General features: G+C 33.3%; 1 protein-coding gene across 2 annotated transcripts in view; it reads left to right on the top strand.

Annotated features, from left to right (window-relative positions):
* The window catches only part of gabbr1b (gamma-aminobutyric acid (GABA) B receptor, 1b), a 226,353-nt gene extending 215,844 nt beyond the window's left edge, over positions 1 to 10,509 (top strand). For both annotated transcript variants that reach the window (XM_056480451.1, XM_056480450.1), the window contains exons 22-25: positions 1,042 to 1,170; positions 5,049 to 5,192; positions 8,344 to 8,609; positions 9,323 to 10,509. In XM_056480451.1, the coding sequence (XP_056336426.1) occupies positions 1,042 to 1,170; positions 5,049 to 5,192; positions 8,344 to 8,609; positions 9,323 to 9,335 (552 nt within the window). In that variant the 3' untranslated portion in view covers positions 9,336 to 10,509. The remainder of the gene's footprint in view (positions 1 to 1,041; positions 1,171 to 5,048; positions 5,193 to 8,343; positions 8,610 to 9,322) is intronic.
* The last annotated feature ends 9,336 nt before the right edge of the window (positions 10,510 to 19,845 follow it).

Below are 19,845 nucleotides of genomic sequence, written 5' to 3'. Positions count from 1 at the left end.
TAAACCTCACTCCTCTAACCTCAAAAGGTGCTCTAGTGACACAAGTTAGAGCTTAGCCTCCTTGTTAGAGCAACCGACTCCCATGCAAAAAATCGGCATTTTGATCCCAGCTCAGAATGGGTTGAGTGCAGTAGACGTGGGGGCTCGTCCAGGATGGGAGTGAGGTTTAGAGGGTGAGTGTAACGAAGTCCAGCAAGCAAAGTGCTAAGGAGGCTAAAGACCATGGCTTCTAGCATCTCTTGTTGTAGCACTTTTTGAGGAGTGACATTTACCTACATAACACTTTGCTAGCTGGCCTCCGTTTTATATATATATATATATATATATATATATATATATATATATATATATATATATATATATACACAGTGATCAGCATATATAAGTACCCCCCTCACAAATCTATTTTTTAAATTCATATTTTTAATGGGAAGCTATACAATATTATATTTGTGCATATAATTAGATTAGTCACTACTGAAGCCAAATCTGGAGCTTATCTAACAAAATAACTTACGATAACGGTCCAAAAACTACTACACCAAAAATTATGTGTTTTAGACAAAAATATTATATACAAATTTCAAAGAGAGGAAAAATCAAGAGAAGCAAAAAAATTGAAAATTTTGTTGAAATTTTGTAGGTTGCAATTTGTTTTTGCAATATTTTGCTTGAATTTAATTGTATTATCTTTCAATTTCTAAATATGTTTGGTGACTAAAATATTGTTTAAATAAATATATCTGTTTAATAAATCTGTTTTTTTAAATGCACCAAAATACATTGCCTATTTTCACTGAGAAATGGATTAAAATATTCATTTTCAAAATGGGGTGTACTCAATTATGTATATATGTTTAGTTTAGTTTAGTTTAGTTTAGTTTAGTTTAGTTTAGTTTAGTTTAGTTTAGTTTAGTTTAGTTTAGTTTAGTTTAGTTTAGTTTAGTTTAGTTTAGTTTAGTTTCATCAACAATAACAACTCTATAGTACTGTAAAATGCCCAAAAATGTGTTTTGTAAGTGCTGTTCTTCTCTCTTTCAGGTGTTGTGTATGATAACGGCTCCTGTCACCATGATTCTGTCCTCGAAACAGGACGCCTCATTCGCCTTCGCATCTCTGGCCATTATCTTCTCCGTCTACATCACTCTGGTCGTTCTCTTCGTCCCCAAGGTACAACAGAGGATCATCTTCTCAAAACAAGCAGGAGCCGTACTGTAAATATTGCATTAGAGCTATGAATATTAATGCCGGATAACTAGAGCAGCGGAGAGAGTGATCAAAGACGCGTGTTAATGTGTGACATGTGAAGTCTTAAAGCGCGCTGAATGGAGAAGTGCTGTAATCAGTGTCAGTGAAGTGGACAGGTGTTATTACACTTCTCCAGAGAACATGAAAGAGATGACAGTGAAGACACTAACATCATACAGCCGTTATTAAGAGCACTTATATGCATAAAGAAGCCATCATTCATCATGTTTTGGAAAAGTCTTGATTATTTGCATGTTGTACATACAGACATGTGTTATTTTAGTACTATTATTGAAATGTATTGAAATTTGAATTCTTTTGGCTTATATTTTCTTGTGTATTCATTTAGTACATAGTTCAGGACTGGCACATTTAGTTTTAACTTTTTTGTAATTTTTGTACTTTTGTTTTTGTTGTTTTATTTTTTTGGTGGTATTTATTTCCCCAATTCCTTTTTATTATATTTTAATATGTACATACACATTTCCGTGTGCCAGATATAACTTAAACCAACAAGCAATCAAATGAACAAACAAAACAAAAGGCTTCTCTGTATTTTACATGAGAATACAATCACCTCTTTTACTAATCTTCTAGTAAAACATTTTCAAATCCACCACCTTTTAAAAAAAACATAAAAGGTCCCCAAACTCTATCAAAATTTACGTATTTATTTATTAATATATAAGTTATTTTTTCCATTGACATGTTCGTTACCATCTCTTTCAGTCAACGGCCTATATTTGGTGCACGTATACTTTTCCAATTTAAAGAAATAAGCCGTTTTGCATGCAGAATACGTATATATTTATAAATATATGCTCTGTCTTTTTTAACTTGATCTTCTTGAGATATAAGTGAAATTAAAAAAATAAAGGAGACATCGGGATATTAACCTCAAGAATATTTAGTTTCACACCTTTCCAAAAGTTCTGTATTCCTTTACATCCCAATATACAGTGATACAGCGTTACTTTAAGGTCCCTGCATGGAATATTTTCATTATATTTATGCAATAAACTGGAGTTATGTAAATCCTCATAGGCCACTTACATTGTAACAGTTTCTGACGAGTGTTCATTGTTAGTGATTGAGCTTCCTCGCATGTCTTCATCCAGTCCTCTTATGTGGTATTTTTATAAAGACATCTATATAGACCATTTTTTTGTAAACAATAAAAATGGTTCCAATGTACTTCCTGTTTTTTTTTTTTTTTATAAACTTTATTTATTGAACACAAGTGGATAGCATTTGTTGTATACAAATGTCCAATTTTTGCTTTTTTCTTTTTGAACACTTTTGTAAACATTCAACCCCGACACCCCTCGCCCATCCCACCCATACATAAACATAACCACTTTTCTTGTAAAACGGATAACAGAAGACGGAGTAATAAAAAATTTTATAAAAAATTAACAATAAAACAAAAATAATGATAATAGTACAATTTATTTAGATAAATACATTAGCTTGTTACATCAATAATAATGTGCTACCTACTTCTTGGTTATTATAGCTTTAGTTGTGCTGGGGTTGAACCTATGCGTCTAGTTTACCAATGTACTTCCTGTTTAACAATTTTTATTTCTATAGCTTCTGAGAATCCGAAAAGAGCCACATATTGATAAATAATGTTATGATAACTGTTTTAACATTAAGTTGAGTGAATTGCCTCTTGTAACAGTTATGAAATAGTTTAATAACAAGCAGGAAATGTTCACAGGCCAATGACATGACCACATAGAAATGATCTATAAAATGAATAATATTTTTATGTACTTCCATGTACATAATCTTTATAGATAATCTATGTGGACTTAATCTAAATTAGTTTTTTAAATTACCCTGATTTTCATTTTAATTTGTAAACATTTTTATCAGACCCATACCTACCATACAGACCATATCATTTAACTCAAATACATACATAATAAATCTAGCAAATACAAATAAAAGTTTTTTCCCATAGCTGTTATATATATTTTTATTTTACTATTTTGCGTCAGCTTACTTATTTCAATGTGTTGATCATTTGTTCAAATCTTTTTAACTAATATTGATAGATTGTTGTATTTCAGCTTTTAAGTACACTATATAATAAGTGAAGTTTCACAAACTAATTTCGAGAGGAGCACATGATATGATTGACCGCAGCTGGTCCCTATTGGTAATCATCAGCTAGCCAATCGGATTATTCCAAATCTAACATAAAAATCCAGCCTAACTTTACTCCCTTACTTTAACCCCTTTGTATTATATTTTATTATATTTTATTATATTATATTATATTATATTATATTATATTATATTATATTATATTATATTATATTATATTATATTATATTATATTTTATTATATTATATTATATTATATTATATTATATTATATTATATTTTATTATATTATATTATATTATATTATATTATATTATATTATATTATATTATATTTTATTATATTATATTATATTTTATTATATTATATTATATTATATTATTGATAGATTGTTGTATTTCAGCTTTTAAGTACACTATATAATAAGTGAAGTTTCACAAACTAATTTTGAGAGGAGCACATGATATGATTGACCGCAGCTGGTCCCTATTGGTAATCATCAGCTAGCCAATCGGATTATTCCAAATCTAACATAAAAATCCAGCCTAACTTTACTCCCTTACTTTAACCCCTTTGTATTATATTTTATTATATTATATTATATATTATATTATATTATATTATATTATATTATATTATATTATATTATATTATATTATATTATATTATATTTTATTATATTATATTATATTATATTATATTATATTATATTATATTATATTATATTATATTTTATTATATTATATTATATTATATTATATTATATTTTATTATATTATATTTTATTATATTATATTATATTATATTTTATTATATTATATTATATTATATTATATTATATTACATTATATTTTATTATATTATATTATATTATATTATATTATATTATATTATATTATATTATATTATATTACATTATATTATATTTTATTATATTACATTATATTATATTTTATTATATTATATTTTATTATATTATATTACATTATATTTTATTATATTATATTATATTATATTATATTATATTATATTATATTATATTATATTATATTATATTATATTATATTATATTTTATTATATTATATTATATTATATTATATTATATTATATTATATTATATTATATTTTATTATATTATATTATATTATATTATATTATATTATATTATATTATATTATATTATATTATATTTTATTATATTATATTTTATTATATTATATTATATTATATTATATTATATTATATTATATTATATTTTATTATATTATATTATATTATATTACATTATATTTTATTATATTATATTATATTATATTATATTATATTATATTATATTATATTATATTATATTATATTACATTATATTTTATTATATTACATTATATTATATTTTATTATATTATATTTTATTATATTATATTACATTATATTTTATTATATTATATTATATTATATTATATTATATTATATTATATTATATTATATTATATTATATTATTATATTATATTATATTATATTATATTATATTATATTATATTATATTATATTTTATTATATTATATTATATTATATTATATTATATTATATTATATTATATTATATTATATTATATTATATTATATTATATTATATTATATTATATTATATTATGTGCAGTAATATTGTTATGTGTGTCTGTTGTAGATGCGGAGACTCATCACTCGAGGCGAATGGCAGTCAGACCAGCAGGAGACGATGAAGACGGGCTCATCTACAAACAACAACGATGAAGAGAAATCCCGCCAGTTGGAGAGAGAGAACAAAGAGCTGCAGAAGATCATCCAGGAGGTGCAGTGTCACCAACACACAGCACACTTCATTTATCCATAAATCCATCCTTCCTTCTTTACAAATTTTTTAAAGAACATGACCCCAGATCATTTTAGTGCTGTCTCAGTTGCAAAATTCTTCCAGTGCACTGAAAAGTCCTACTATCCATTAACGGATGTTCTGAAGTGTGAGTTATGAATTACGTGAACCAAATCATCAAACCCAATGACAAACACATTATTATTTATTTTAGTTTTTTTGATTATTTATATGAACCAAGTTAGATAGGTTAGGAACAATCTAGCAAACATTTATAATTGTTTAATGGTTGAAATGTTGCTGGTATATGAAACAAAGTATTTAGCTATAATGTACATTTTAAAATTTTGTAAAATTAGTATACGAAAAATTTTAGTTCTGCTATTCCAGTTTTGATGTACAATGACGATGTTCTCATGTCACAATGTCTAGTGAATCAAACTCATCACTGTCCTTTACTGTATCAGTGCCTGAATTTGTGTACATGACCTACTGATTCACGACCTTGGAAGCTAAAGAGACGCACCCTTCATTTCACATGTACATAACTGATGCTTTCATAAAGATCAGTGGTATAATGTATGCTACTAGGAATCATAAAATTGTATTCCAGGATACCTTAATCTGAAAGTAAATATACTAAACACAGTTTCCAATGACTGTTTCTGACTTTGAGAACAGAATTAAAGACAATAATACATTTTATCACAGAATAAATTAGATTTTGCAGGTGGAGAGCCCTAAGATTTGATAACAGTCATCAAATCTTTATTGTGAATGTGCAGAAAATCTCCATTCCCTCTAGTATATTGTAAATATATTTGATGCATCTACATTTATTTCACGGTAGTTTTAGTCATTAGATGACTTTAAACTTTCTTTCTTTTCTGTAAGTTGCCATGTTCTATTTCTAGCTTTTATCTAATATTTTTATATTAGTTAATACTGTAAATACTGATGTACAGCACAATTGTAAATGTTAATACAGGGCACTTTTAAATTTTACAGTATTTAAAAATTGCCTGTAATACTGTAAATTTTACAGCAATGTTTTACATTGTAAAGGCTGATTTATACTTTCGCCTGGCACCATGTCGCAGACCTCCGCTAACTGCACAACTCACGAAATGGATAAGGCTTTTGTACTTGATGCGTTCGCCGTTGTGATATTCTTTAAAACGACAGGGGGCGGTCAAAAGAAACCGACCGTAAAGTCAGACGGATAAACAGAGAAGTAGAAAAGTTTCCGGAACTACGTCATATCATTAACAATATGTTTAAACAAATTATTTGTATGAATTATTAATGATTATAAAGATTTTTATAACCATTCATGCTTTTTTAATTCAAACTTTTATGCATCACTTACTTTTGTGATTTCATTTCTCAGACAGTTCTACCTATTAAAGTTTATCAAAATATTAAACACAACTGAACTTAGGTTGCTCTACAAATTAATTTTTATTATGGAAAGAATAAAAGGAAAAAAGTACACTTATTAATAAATACGTAAAATTAAAAAAAAAAATTATTAGGCGCACTATACAATTCACACATTACTGTCTGGCTAGTTTCTGTCCTCTACTTATATGCTAAAAAGGCAATAATGCCCCCAACATTCCTGACCATTATCACCAATAAATCCTAGAAAAACAGGGCATCAATCAACATATTCTAAACTGATAGGTTCAAACTTTCCTTTCCAGTTATCAAAGAAGTAATATTACTTCATTTTAGTTTTGTATCTATAATTTTTTTTAAATTCAAAATTGTAATATTTACAACAGTTTCAAACCTATGAATGGTGGAAAAACATATCCTGTAATTGTTTATTAAAACCACATGAATCGCCAATTTTAGTCTCTTTTGCCTTTAACAAACTTATCCCTCAAGATTTTCTAAACTTTTAAACAAAAACTTCCCTCCTTTCCAACTGTTGTTGCAATTTCTAGCCAAGAATTATTGGCCATCTGATTATCCCCATGATCACGCATGACTGGATCATAAAGATGTCTGTAAAGTCGTTCCTGTTTCAGACAAAATCTCTTCAAAACAAATAAAATTTGTGCGCTCCGCCAGCCGAAATCATGTCACGCGCACCCAAAGCAAACCTCTGCAAACATCGTGATGACGTCACAGATGCCGCGTGCACTTAAGCGAACTCGTCAGGTATAAATCAGCCTTGAGGTAGGCCATCAGAGAGGCTAGCAGTCGCTAAAGCTAAAGATCACACACACAGGAAGTAGCAGACCAGAGAACAGAAGTGAAAAGATGAGGGAGAGATTACCTCATATTTCATTCAACAGTGGGTAAAAAAAATACAGTTCAAAGAGCATATTACAGTAACAACATAAGTATGCGTGTCCACCAAAGTGTTTATTCTGAGGCATGGAAATGTTTTTAGTTGTTTTCAATGAGAGCACTGCATTTTTAGAACACCAGCAGTGTGATGAGATGCTGTTTGCCCATTATATGTCCTGGCAGTTAGAGAATATTTAACTCAAAGGTAAATGCAGCGCTGCAGAAGAGCGCAGGCATTTTCAGCTGTTTCGGTGGACACACGCCCTGGATATTGTGTTTGCTCTGATGACATGACCTTAGTGTGTGAACAGGGAGCTCAGAGGTATACAAATCCACATGTTGACAGGCAGATAGGCAGCCTATCATAATGTTCAGACTTAACATTTTGATTGGACAAAGTTTTTTGGATCCTATGCCTTCCACTGACAATGTAAATAGACATACAGTAAATACATTTACACCACCTAGCCTATGACGGCTACTGAGATGCTAAGACGTTTTCAGCTAGTATAATCAAAAACCAAATCACCTTTTAATTTCAGTTGAGATTATGTAGCTAACAAAATACTAAAAGGAAAATCCCTTTTGCTCTGACTACTTCCTGTCAGCCCAATTCAATTGTGGGTCATGTTGCAGATTTCAGTTCAAATTTCTTACATTTTCTTAAATTCTAAGTTTGGCCCTGTCCTGTCTGACGCAATAGATGTCATGAGAGAAGCGACAGGCTGTCATATTGACTTTCATCTTCCTTTTCTCCCTGGTTTCTGCATAGATATATATTTTAATACTTTCAATTTTCTCCATCATCCTCTTGTTTTCTTTCCAACAGAAAGAGGAGCGAGTATCAGAGCTGAGAAACCAGCTGTCAGAGCGGCAGGCCCTGCGCTCCAGGAAGCGGCCCACCTCCAATCAGAACCACAGCTCTCCATCTATTCCCAGTCCACAGAACGATCCCAAATCTCTCCTCCCGCCTCCAGGATACCCGCTGCCTTCCTCCGACAACCACTCCTTCTCCAACTCCTCCCCCTTATACCAGCCTGATGGCAAGATCAACCGCAACAACTGCCATCCCGGACGCCTGCAGCTCCTCTACAAGTGAGTCCGGGATGATGGAGGGACTGGGATAAAATGAAACGGGGGACACGGGTAAACGGGGAGAAAGATAAGCTACCTTTGATGCGTGGTCCTCAATTTTACAGCCTTTGTTTCGTTGTTTGGTTCGTTTTGATTTCGACACTTGCCATGATTCATGGGAGGTTATGCACAGGAGGCTTGAGAGTCTTTTGTTTGCGTCATTGGGCGAGTCGTCAGATCTGAAAACCACACAAACCGGGAACAATAACAACTTTAAAATGAGTAACCCTCAGCTGATTTTGACTTGGGGGATTGTGTAAAAAATGACATGCTCAAAACATCCTCACGGAAACAAGATTTTTTTAGATAAAGAAAATCATATTGTAGCTACTTTGACAAAAAAAAAAATTGTAGCTACATTTTTTTGTGAGTATTTCTGAATCCATATTACCTACCATTACCCGCAGGTTGTTTAAATACAACAGAAATCTCAAACCGAATAAGAATGACTGAGCAATTTACTCACAATTGGGTAAACAACATATTGAATTCAAACATATATATTGACATACACACCATATAGATCTAAAGACCAAAGTATTTTTTACGTACACATTAAAATCCACACACAAGATTACCAAACAGTACAGTATGTGAATATTGTGCATCATATTTTAAATTACACTTGTACGTGCTCTTTGAATTATTTTTGAACTACGTATTTTCTCCACAAGGTGTCAACACTGATCTGGACCATCTCGCAGATGGAAACGGAAGAGGTGGAACATCAGTATACTACTGAAGACTAACCATGTTCACAAACACATGCTTGTCCATAGCTCTTTTATACAAGTACAGCGATCTCATTGTTCATAATTTTTGGAGAGAAAAAGCACACATGCTATCAAGTGGAGTATGCTGAATATTGACTGTACGCTAAAAAATGAAGTATACTTTGAGTTTAAGTCTAATACCATCACATCGTATTAGCATCTTTAGAAAATGTGATGATGACATGGTGCATTTTTTTACATTTACATCTGATTTTATATTACATTTAACCTTTATATTTGATCAATATATCTGCGTCCGAAATCACATACTACTACTATAAATAGGTACTTTGCAACTTAGTAGTATGAGTAGAATTTGGACATCCTACATCTGCCATTATCACATTTCTGAATCAAGTGCATCGCTTTACGCTCATTCTTAAATTTTCTTAAAGTATCAATTGAATGCACTTCAGAATCTTGCGATAAGTAGTTGGTCATCTTGCTTACTGTTTTTCAAATACTATGAATTCAGACATCCCAGCAGGCACAGGACATCAACATTACATTAGATTGATGATGTACCCCAACGTCGTGGGGACGTTGCATTTTGTTTGGAAATGAAAATCGGGTTGACGTCCTAACATCAGGCTGACGTCAGTGTCCAACATCCAACCTAAAATCAACCAAATATTAATGTCTAATCATGTTACAGCTTAATTTTGTGTGGATGTTACCATGATGACACCAGACAATAGATTTTGGTTGTCAAACCTGACAAATAAATGTCAGTATTTGACATCAATATGACGTTGGTTTAAGATGTTGGCTCGATGTTGGATTTTGGTCACTTTCCAACACAACCTAAAATCAACCAAATATCAATATCTAATGATGTTACAGCTTGATGTTGTGTGGACATTACCAATATGGCATCTATCAGACATTGGATTTTGGTTGCCATACCTAATGAATAAATATAAGTAATTGACGTCTATATGACGTTGGTTTAAGATGTTGGATCGACGTGGGATTTTTTTCACTTTCCCACACAAGCTAAAATCAACCAAATATCAACGTCTAATGATATTACAGCTTGATGTTGTGTGGACGTTACCAATATGACGTCTATCAGATGTTGGATTTTGGTTGCCATACTGATGAATAAGTATTTGATGTCAGTATTTTACGTCAATATGACGCTGGTTTAAGATGTTGGCTCGATGTTGTCATTTGACGTGGCATTTGTCCCAACACAAATCGAATAATTTAACTTTACACTTGTAACAAATTTATTTGGATTGAACATAAAAAAATTAAGTTTTCCTAATGAAATCTCAAGAATTGTGTTGTTTTAGCTCATTTTAAATAAGTAGTTTGAACAAGTAAAAAAATTATTTGTTTTTGGAGTGTAACCTAATATTAACGTCTTATGACATTGTGTGCCTGCTGGGATAGTACTGGGCCCTATACTTCTATATAGTAGAGAAGTATGTGATTCCAGACGCACCGTACTTGTTTGCTGAGGATTGAATCATTGATCTCGGTGTTTGCTGCATCATAATTGAAATGCATTTTTCTCCCTTTTATCAAAATACATCATATCCTGTTGTTGCTCTACGAATTCCCCAGTTTCATCATGACATCATGAATATTCTTCCCTAATGTGCAGCTGACAGTATTACATAACATTGTTATCAAGATCAACAGGTTCATAATTCCTGTTTAATAACCCATTACACCATTTTGAATCCATTTTACACTATTTATTTTCCCTCTTAGAGTTTTTGTCTTGTTTCTAGTCCAAATATCTCAAGAAATATTTTTTAGACAAGCAAAAAATAGTCTTGTTTTCAGAATTAATTGGTCAAAATTAATTGAGTTTTTCTTAAAACAAGTAAAATCATCTGCCAATGGTGTAAACAAAATAATCTTGTTTTCCATTTGAAATAAGATTTACTTTTTGCTTACTTTATTGGCAGATTATTTAGCCGTTTTAAGGAAAATCCTTAAATTCTTAACATGGCTCAGTGAAATACCTCAAATTGTGTAACATGTCGAAGAGCGGTGTGCTATTCTTATTCTAAAGTAATTAAACGTATGGTTTTCACTAGGCAGACACTAAATAAGGTGTAACTGCAGAACCAACATGGGGTGATGTGTGCTCAGACAAAAATCTCTCACAATTCTTTAATAAAAAAAAACATCAAGCTTCACAATAAGCTGATATGAAGTAATGAAATGATGCTGGTTCGCTTATAGCCAGCGTTTCTCCCAGAGCATGCTGGGATAATATATTAGCAGTCACAAGCTGTCGAAGGCGTTTGTACAGAGAAGCCGTAATTTCATCATAGATTTGGAGGTTTGGTTTTTTATTAGATCCCCTGAGTATCTGAGAGCTACAGATTGAATCTCCCAGCATTGTAATGCGGTTTGCTTCTTAATGGCACCTGCCATATTGGAGCCGTCACTGGATGCTGCTACTCTACAATGCAAATAGCATTAAACGCACATCGTGCAGCCATATTTATCATGTGTCTGTTATAGGGACGGTAAAGGGCAATTAGTTCATTAAGCAGAACTCATGTGAGTGTGCAGTACGGTACTTCACTTCAACATCAGCTGCTTCCTCATCACTCAATCCACATTCTGATTGAAACACAAACTGAAATGGTGAGCACAGAGGAACTGCTCCTTGTTCAGATGGTCAGCTCATCATGCGTGGTTTCAGTCTTGCGTCTTCAATGGCAGCTTTTCGCCTCTTCTTGCTTAATCTCGGTGTGCTCGGCTTGGATTCATCTGCAGGCCTGTACAGAAACGTTTTCAGCTGGACTTTTAATGGTTCGTCTCACCTTCCTCATTTACTTCTTTGCGTTATCAAAGACTTTCTCATTTGGAGGGACGGGATGTACAGAAGAAGAAAAAAATCCCTACAGGGACTGTGAGAGTTATTTGTCTGCTCATAAGTGCTTGTGACAGTAGAACTTTGCTCATTATTTTAAGGAACTGTTAATACCTCATAATTTACAGAAGGTTTCACTGGCTTCGAAAACAATCAGAGGCTATGTTTGGATGAGTATACTTGCACACCACCCTTATTCTGTGTATACCATGGATCCCACAATGCAATAACCTCTAGGTTCTGGAAGTTATTAGCTTAGTTTTTTTGTCTATAGGAAATGTTATTTTTAGCAATAACTCATAAAACTTTAAAGTCAGATCAGCTGTGAGCTCAAAAGTGCGTTTACATTTTAGATTAAAACGCTTGTGTGAAAACGTGAGGATCTTCGTTTACACTAATACAACCTAAAAGTCATGATTGTAACCATTCATGCTCACTAGCGATGCGCATATTTTTTTCAGCATTCATACTTGCAGTATAATGGTTGTGTAATGGTCACAACACCAGGGAACGATATGCAATAGTCCAGAAGACAAGTTGGAGACTGTAAATAGCTTCGCCTCCATTGTCAAAACTTTGCGTTTCAGTTTATTGCCACTGAAACAGAACACCAGCATTTCCAAACTAAAATGGAGTCTTCAGCATTTTCAAACCACTCCATTTTCATGAGTCCAAGGTGCCAGAGAATTGTAACCAAGTATAACTGTAACAAAGGAACGCATTGTAAACGCAAGCACACTAGTGTAAACAACACCTAAGTTTGCTAAGCTAATTGTTAATCAGTTGTATGTGCTTTTGCTGAACACATCAATAATTATAGCTCCGTCTGCTCTCGTGAAGCACACTCGAAATATACTAAATTAACTTTGTATTAATATGCATATTTTGCAATAAACATGAAATATATTCCTATCGATACAATCAATAACTGGAAACAAATAGTTTTATATTTCTCCATCATTCGCAATGCTTGATAGGATTGTAGTTCTTTTTCTTATTAAAGCTGTCAAGTACACAGTCAATTTTTGTCTGATTTTCATTTGCAAACATTGTAATGTTGTGATTCTCCTTGCTGGTTGGTACATGGTTAAGGTATTACATTAACAAACCTTTTTTTGCAATCCCTATGGGAAAAAAATAATTGGAAAAATACTTCAGAATCCAGCGCTGATGAAAAAATGAGCAGTAACTAATGCAGTCTATAGAGCACAGCAGTCAGAAACTAGAAGTAGATCCTATTAATTTTCTTCAACAGGGAATTGGTTTTAAACAATAATGTACCAACCGGTAAAGATAGACCAGCTGTAAGCTAGAAGAAAATATCTCATTTCAAAGCCCTCATCATATTTTGAATAATCATATTTGACATGAAGCACAAAGCCACATTACACAAAACTCCATAATGCAATCTGGAGAGAGATTTTACTAGTCATTCTGTTATCCCAGCAAACATTTTTTGTTTCTTTTAAAAGATGTCTAATAGACGTCTAAACAAAGTCAGCTTGGCTAAAACAAGGCTAAATTTGGTCTGTCAGTGAAAATCTAATAGACGTCTAAGGACAGGCCAAAACTAGACTAGTCATCAAATAAACAGAAATGAATGACTACACATATAAAGTCTGTCTAATCTGTCTATTTGACAACTAGACTAGTTCTTAGATGTCTATTAGATCTTCACTGACAGCCCAAGTTTAGCTTTGTTTTAGCCATGCTGTCTATGTTTAGATGTCTATTAGACATCAATTAAACGCAAACTTGTTTGCTTGGATATTATCTACAGATTGAAAGCAGTGGTTGGGTTTTACATATTCGTTTTCATGTTAAGCAATGCAAATCATGTGGAGTCAGTTTTCTGCTCAAGACTGTGAACTTAACGGCTTTACTGAGGAAAGGAATTACAATCCTATAAAGCACTTCAAATATTTCTATATGAATATTTTGCAATAAACCTGCAAAACAATGTTTCTATGTACATAATCGACATGTTTAAATACTTAGTTTTATATCTGTCGATCATTTTTAATGTGATTGTGTCCTTCACAGTGCAAGATGGGATTATATCGTCTTTATCTTAACACTTTTTGCTTCAAATAAAACATTTATAATGTTTTGATTCAGTCTTTAGCCGGTTGTTTTGGTTTATAACTTATAACTCCTTTTTTTAATCCATATGGGATAAATGAAAAACTTCCAGAAGCAAGGGCGCTGAAAATATTGGCAGGCACTTTTTCACTCCGTGGACAAAAAGTAATATTAAGCTCCCTAAAGTTAAACTGTTTAGACTCTTTAAAAAAAGTTGAACATTTTCATAATCCAAAATACAGTATATAATGGCAGTTTGCAGTATTCCATTCCAAACATAGTGCGTCATGATGATGTCATCGAGTCGCTGTGTCACAAGCACTTGTGATTGGCTAAATGGCGCTCTGCCGATTTGCATAAACGCTGACTCTACCAGATAACTCTCCAGGAATCCTGGGGAGGACGTCATGAAACCCCACCGCAGTGTTTATTATCGGTCTACTGTAACATTTCACTCATCATTTCTCCTCAAATGGTGGTCGAATAATAATCATGATCGTGACAATGATATGCACAGATGTGAATTGTGTAAATGCTAAATGTATTCTCTCGCACAACAAAACATGAAGTATATACAGTCAAAGGTATTCATATGTGGTATTGAAGATATATTTGTATTTGATAGATTCTGTACAACTCGGTTGGACTGGTGTCTATGGTGAAATAAAGATATTGTTTTTGCTACATTTTCTTAAAACTGCGCATCTCTTCGGTGTGTTTCTTTTTTTTTGTGTTTAATGAGTCACGATGCACTCAGAGAAGCTGTGTTACTTTATAATGGGAATTGCTTTATTGTGCTCCGGTACAGTGTTAGGCTTCGCCGGTTCATTATTTTCAAGCACTTCAGCCACCTTCCTCTCTCTGACTGTGCGAATATGAGAACACAGACATAATAGAGGCATATGATATGACATCTTAAGGTGGTGAAAAGGAGACTTATTTAGATTCATTTAGAGCATCTTTTAATGCTTTTTCTGTGCCGCATCCATCTTATTCTGAGTTAGTCTGTTGCGTTTTAGAAAGGACAAGTCATTCCGAGTAACAAGGCTCTGCTGCAAATAATGATATGAGCTGTACACTTTGCATCATGCTCTATTTTAGTTTCTGTAACATTTCATTTTTAACAGGATATTTCATCTTAAAAATAAAATAAAAAATCATAGTTTAGTCACCCTCTTTTTCCTTTGAAAAGTGAAGTAGGTTTTGCTTGAAATTGTGGTGCTTGGTGGTTTGCAAAATAAAGGTAAAAAAGTCAAAAAGACACATAAAAGGCTAATCTGAATTAATACAAGGTATCCGCAGGGTCTTAGAATGGCTTAAATCTCAAAAACAAAAATGTAGGCCTTAAAAAGTCTTAAATTTGCTGAAATATTCACTTGTAGATCTTGTCATTTTAAATGGGTCTTCATTTTTACCAACAAACATCTAAGTGAAGTTTAGTTATAAACTAATTTCGAGAGGATCATGTGCTTATGATTGCTAGCGGCTGGATCCGCATTATCCAATTCTCAATGCACCAATCAGACGACTCCTAAGCTACTACAAATACCCTAGGTTACGTACCACCGCTATCTTCGTTTTGAAGAATCCTTCCATCCACCCCTACTACTCCTTCCTAGATGGGTGACACGGTGGCCCAGTGCTTAGCACTGTTGCCTCACAGCAAGAATGTCTCTGGTTACCAAACCAGCAGACATTTTTGTGCGGAGTTTGCATTTTCTCCCCGTGCTCACGTGGGTTTCCCCCAGGTTCCCCGGTTTCCTCCCACCGTCCAAAAAGTATGCAACACAAGTTAATTGACTAATCTAAACCGGCACTATAGACATGCTCCTAGTAAATGGTTATCTCTCAAGAGCAATCACTGGCTGTTCATTGGTTATTACAGCGGGGGAGTTCTCGAGATCTACCTGAGCTCAAACTCCCCTCTCGCCTTGCAACAGGAGGGAGCCCCGGGCTCGAGGATCTTATGAGCTCAGGGCTCTCTCCCGGGACAGCATGCCAAACAAGCTTATAATTAATCATCGGCTAAGTGTGAACTCTCGAAAAAACATTTAACAAAACTCTATCTACAACTCTATTTAACAATATGGTTCCTCACAGTAACATTTGTAAGTTCTCCATGTATTAATAGACCATATGTGGGGAGGACACTGTCCTGGAAAGGTTTAGTTTTTAAAGCTTGTGAAAGAAAAGTATGTGTGGCTTGCTTGTTTTGACGCATTATTTAAGTATTATTCAAGTAATTCCATTTTTTTTTAAAGAAGCAAGCAAAAATCCTTACAGTTTAGCCATTTATGTCTAAAATTTTATTCATAATGCTCTTAAAAAGTTTTAAATTTGACTTAGTGAAATCTGCAGAAACCCTGTAATACCTGTGGCTCCTAATGATACATTGAAGTCTTATGAATAGGGGTGTCAAAATTAATTGTTTCTTCGGTGCAACGTGGACAATACGGTATTGGTTCAGTAATGATCATCACCGGTTATAATGTACTGACGTCATTCATCTCATATGCGATATGACGCCGTAGCTTACTATGGTGAGGGAGGCGAGCGTGAGTATTTACAACGCTCCAACTACTTAAAAACATAGAAAGTCTGCACAATTTCACTGCGTGTGTGTTTGCTGGACAGTCTTTCACTGACACTTCCAGCAGAAGCCCATATTTCACTGCAATTGAGAGAATGAAAGTAAACTCCATTTCTCTCTTTCTCTCTGTGGCCCATTTGACCTGCTGGCATCACTTTTCCTCTACTCTCGGCGGTTACAGCGATACTTCTAGATACGGACACGAGCGTGTCTGCAGAGTTTTCTCCACCGCGTCTATCATGGATCGGCTGTGATCGCCGCTGCTGTTTATCAGTGTTTAAACCAGGCTTTACTCATCTGTGAAGAGCGCCAGCGCGTAGAGCCAATCGCAGCCCTTTCTGTTGAGTGCGTGACCAATCAAAGGGGTGTAAGAAAGAACTTGCTAGACAGGACTGATTATTTGGCATAAATGCTCGTGTTGTTTAAAGGTACAGTTTATATATCTGGCTGTTTGTATTAAAGGAATAAATTGTACTACAAATAGTAAATATATTTATACATTTTAGTACAAGAATTGCTGTGCTGTGAAGAAAATATAAAACTGTTTATGGAAAGCATGGTCAATGCACCGAGATATCGAATTGAACTGAATCGATGGCATGATAATCGTAACCGAACCGAACCGTGAGACCAGTGTAGGTTCACACCTCTACTTATGAAGCAAAGCAAAAATAGTTTTTTTTTACCCTGACATTTTAAAAGAATATATTTTAGTGCAGTATTACAATAACCGTGAAACCCTGACATTTTTCTCCAAAGTTATCATACATCAGAATCTTATACTGGCCCATGCCTACACTGTAAAAAATGCTGGGTTCCACACAATTCCTTCATGTTGTCACAAATCGATTAAGTTAATTTACCTGTTTTTACAAATTTAGGGGATTGAACATGAAACAATTAACTTGTCCCCCCAAAAACCTCAAAAATTGTGTTGATTCAATTCATTTAACTTAAGTAGTTTGAACAAGCAGCAAAGATCATTTTTGAGTGTACATATTGGACAGCCTGTACATTTGAATTTTTGTGTGAACTATCTTATTTCTGTGCCAGTATCAGAATAGTATCTGTAACTAGATCTTTTTTTTTATTGTAACAATACGGAAAAGATAACAGACTCCGCACTTTTCTGGTCTGCTCTCTTGATTTAATGAATGAGCCCATGAATAATTCACTGGAACGCACTAAGAATCTCTTGTTTTTCTCCCACATCCTCTCTCACAGAGGTGATTTAAAATGATTTTTTTTACTTCTTATCCTTATTAGATACATTATTTGGGGAAGAAAATGGTGGAAAGCACTTTTAAATTTCTGTCAGTGTTGGCACCAATAGTGTAGTGGTCAGTACGTCAACCCGAGTTCGATTCCCGCCTTGAGGTTCTATGCTGATCCATCCCCTCTCTCTGCTCCCCACACTTTTCTGTCAATACTCTCTACTGTTCTGTCTGTTAAAGTTGAACCCACCAAAAAATATATATATTCTGTCAGGGATCTCAGTATATTTTGGTTAATGCAACATACAAAATGCATAGATTATGCAATATTGTATGGGCCCATCAGGATGTTAAAACGTGATAAATGATGTTTCTACATGCACAGTACACATAATATGCACTAGTAATTTAATATTTTAACATTGTTCTTAACGCTTGATGAGATTGTTGTTGTTGTTGTTTTTACTTTAAAAGCTTTTAAAGAGACCGTTTTAAGCACTTGTTTCATCTGTTGAACACAAAAGAAGATATTTTGAAAAATGCTGGTTGTCAACACCCTTCAACTTCCATAGTAATTTTTTTTTCCAATATCTGGACATCGATGGGTGCCAGCCAACATTTTTCAAAATATTTTCTTTTGCGTTTAACAGAAGAAAGAAACTCAAAAAGGATTTGAAGTGAAGTAATTATGATAGCATTTTAAATTTGGGGTGAACTTTCCTGTTAAGTAGTCTTTTGCCATTGTCTTTTTTATCCAGTTTTAAAGAAATTGACATGTATTTTGTTATGATTTACTCTTTAGCTAGCTGGTTTGGTTCATGGCTTTAAAAACTCTTGAAAGACTCCATATTTAGACTGAATGTGAAAAATACTCACAGGTAGTATTACAAAAAATGAAGAAAGGTGAACAGAGGAGAGCAGAGCTTCTGCAACTGTCAACTGTGTTCTGTTTCTCAGTGCTGGAAGTTTAGACACTGACCTTAAAATCTCAGCTACCGAAAGCTCTTTGTACAATATCCCAGGAAAAACGTTCACTGAACACACACTTTGACCTTTTATGGATAGATAAATCAAACATTTACTGTCTGCGGTTGAGAATTTTCAGTGATTTGTGAATAATACACTTCATTCATTCAATTTTTCTTCAGCTTAGTTTATGAAGGGTCACCACAGCGGAATGAACCACCAACTATTCCAGCATATGTTTTACACAGCTGATGCCCTTCCAGCCGCAACCCAGTACTGGGAAACACCCATACACTACAGCCATCGTACAATTCACCTCTACTGCATCTTTGGACTGTGGGGGTAACCGGAGCACCCAGAGGAAACCCACAAAAACACAGGGAGACACCTTCCTGCTGTGAGGTAACAGTGCTAACCACTGAGCCACCGTGCCACCCAATAGTACACTTTTTAAAATAAAATATCTGAGTATACGCTCTTTCCTCAGATAAGAAATTGTTGATCTTCTGTGTATTACATGCAACACTTTTAATAGCTCGTCATTGGACAAATACAGAAAGCCATCATTTTAAACAACGGTTGCAAGAATTGTCTCCTTGTTTGGCATTAGAAAAATTCATGTACATTAACGAAAAACCGAAAAGATTATCTAAAAAAATGGAATCCGGATTTCTGAAAGAAGCTGAAACAAATCTTTCAACCATATAACTTGTATCTTGCATCACCTGCT

This window comes from Danio aesculapii, chromosome 19 (genome assembly GCF_903798145.1).
Source record: "Danio aesculapii chromosome 19, fDanAes4.1, whole genome shotgun sequence".
Lineage (NCBI taxonomy): Eukaryota > Metazoa > Chordata > Actinopteri > Cypriniformes > Danionidae > Danio > Danio aesculapii.
Note: the sequence above shows the minus strand (reverse complement) of the source record. Positions and strands in the feature narration are given on the sequence as shown.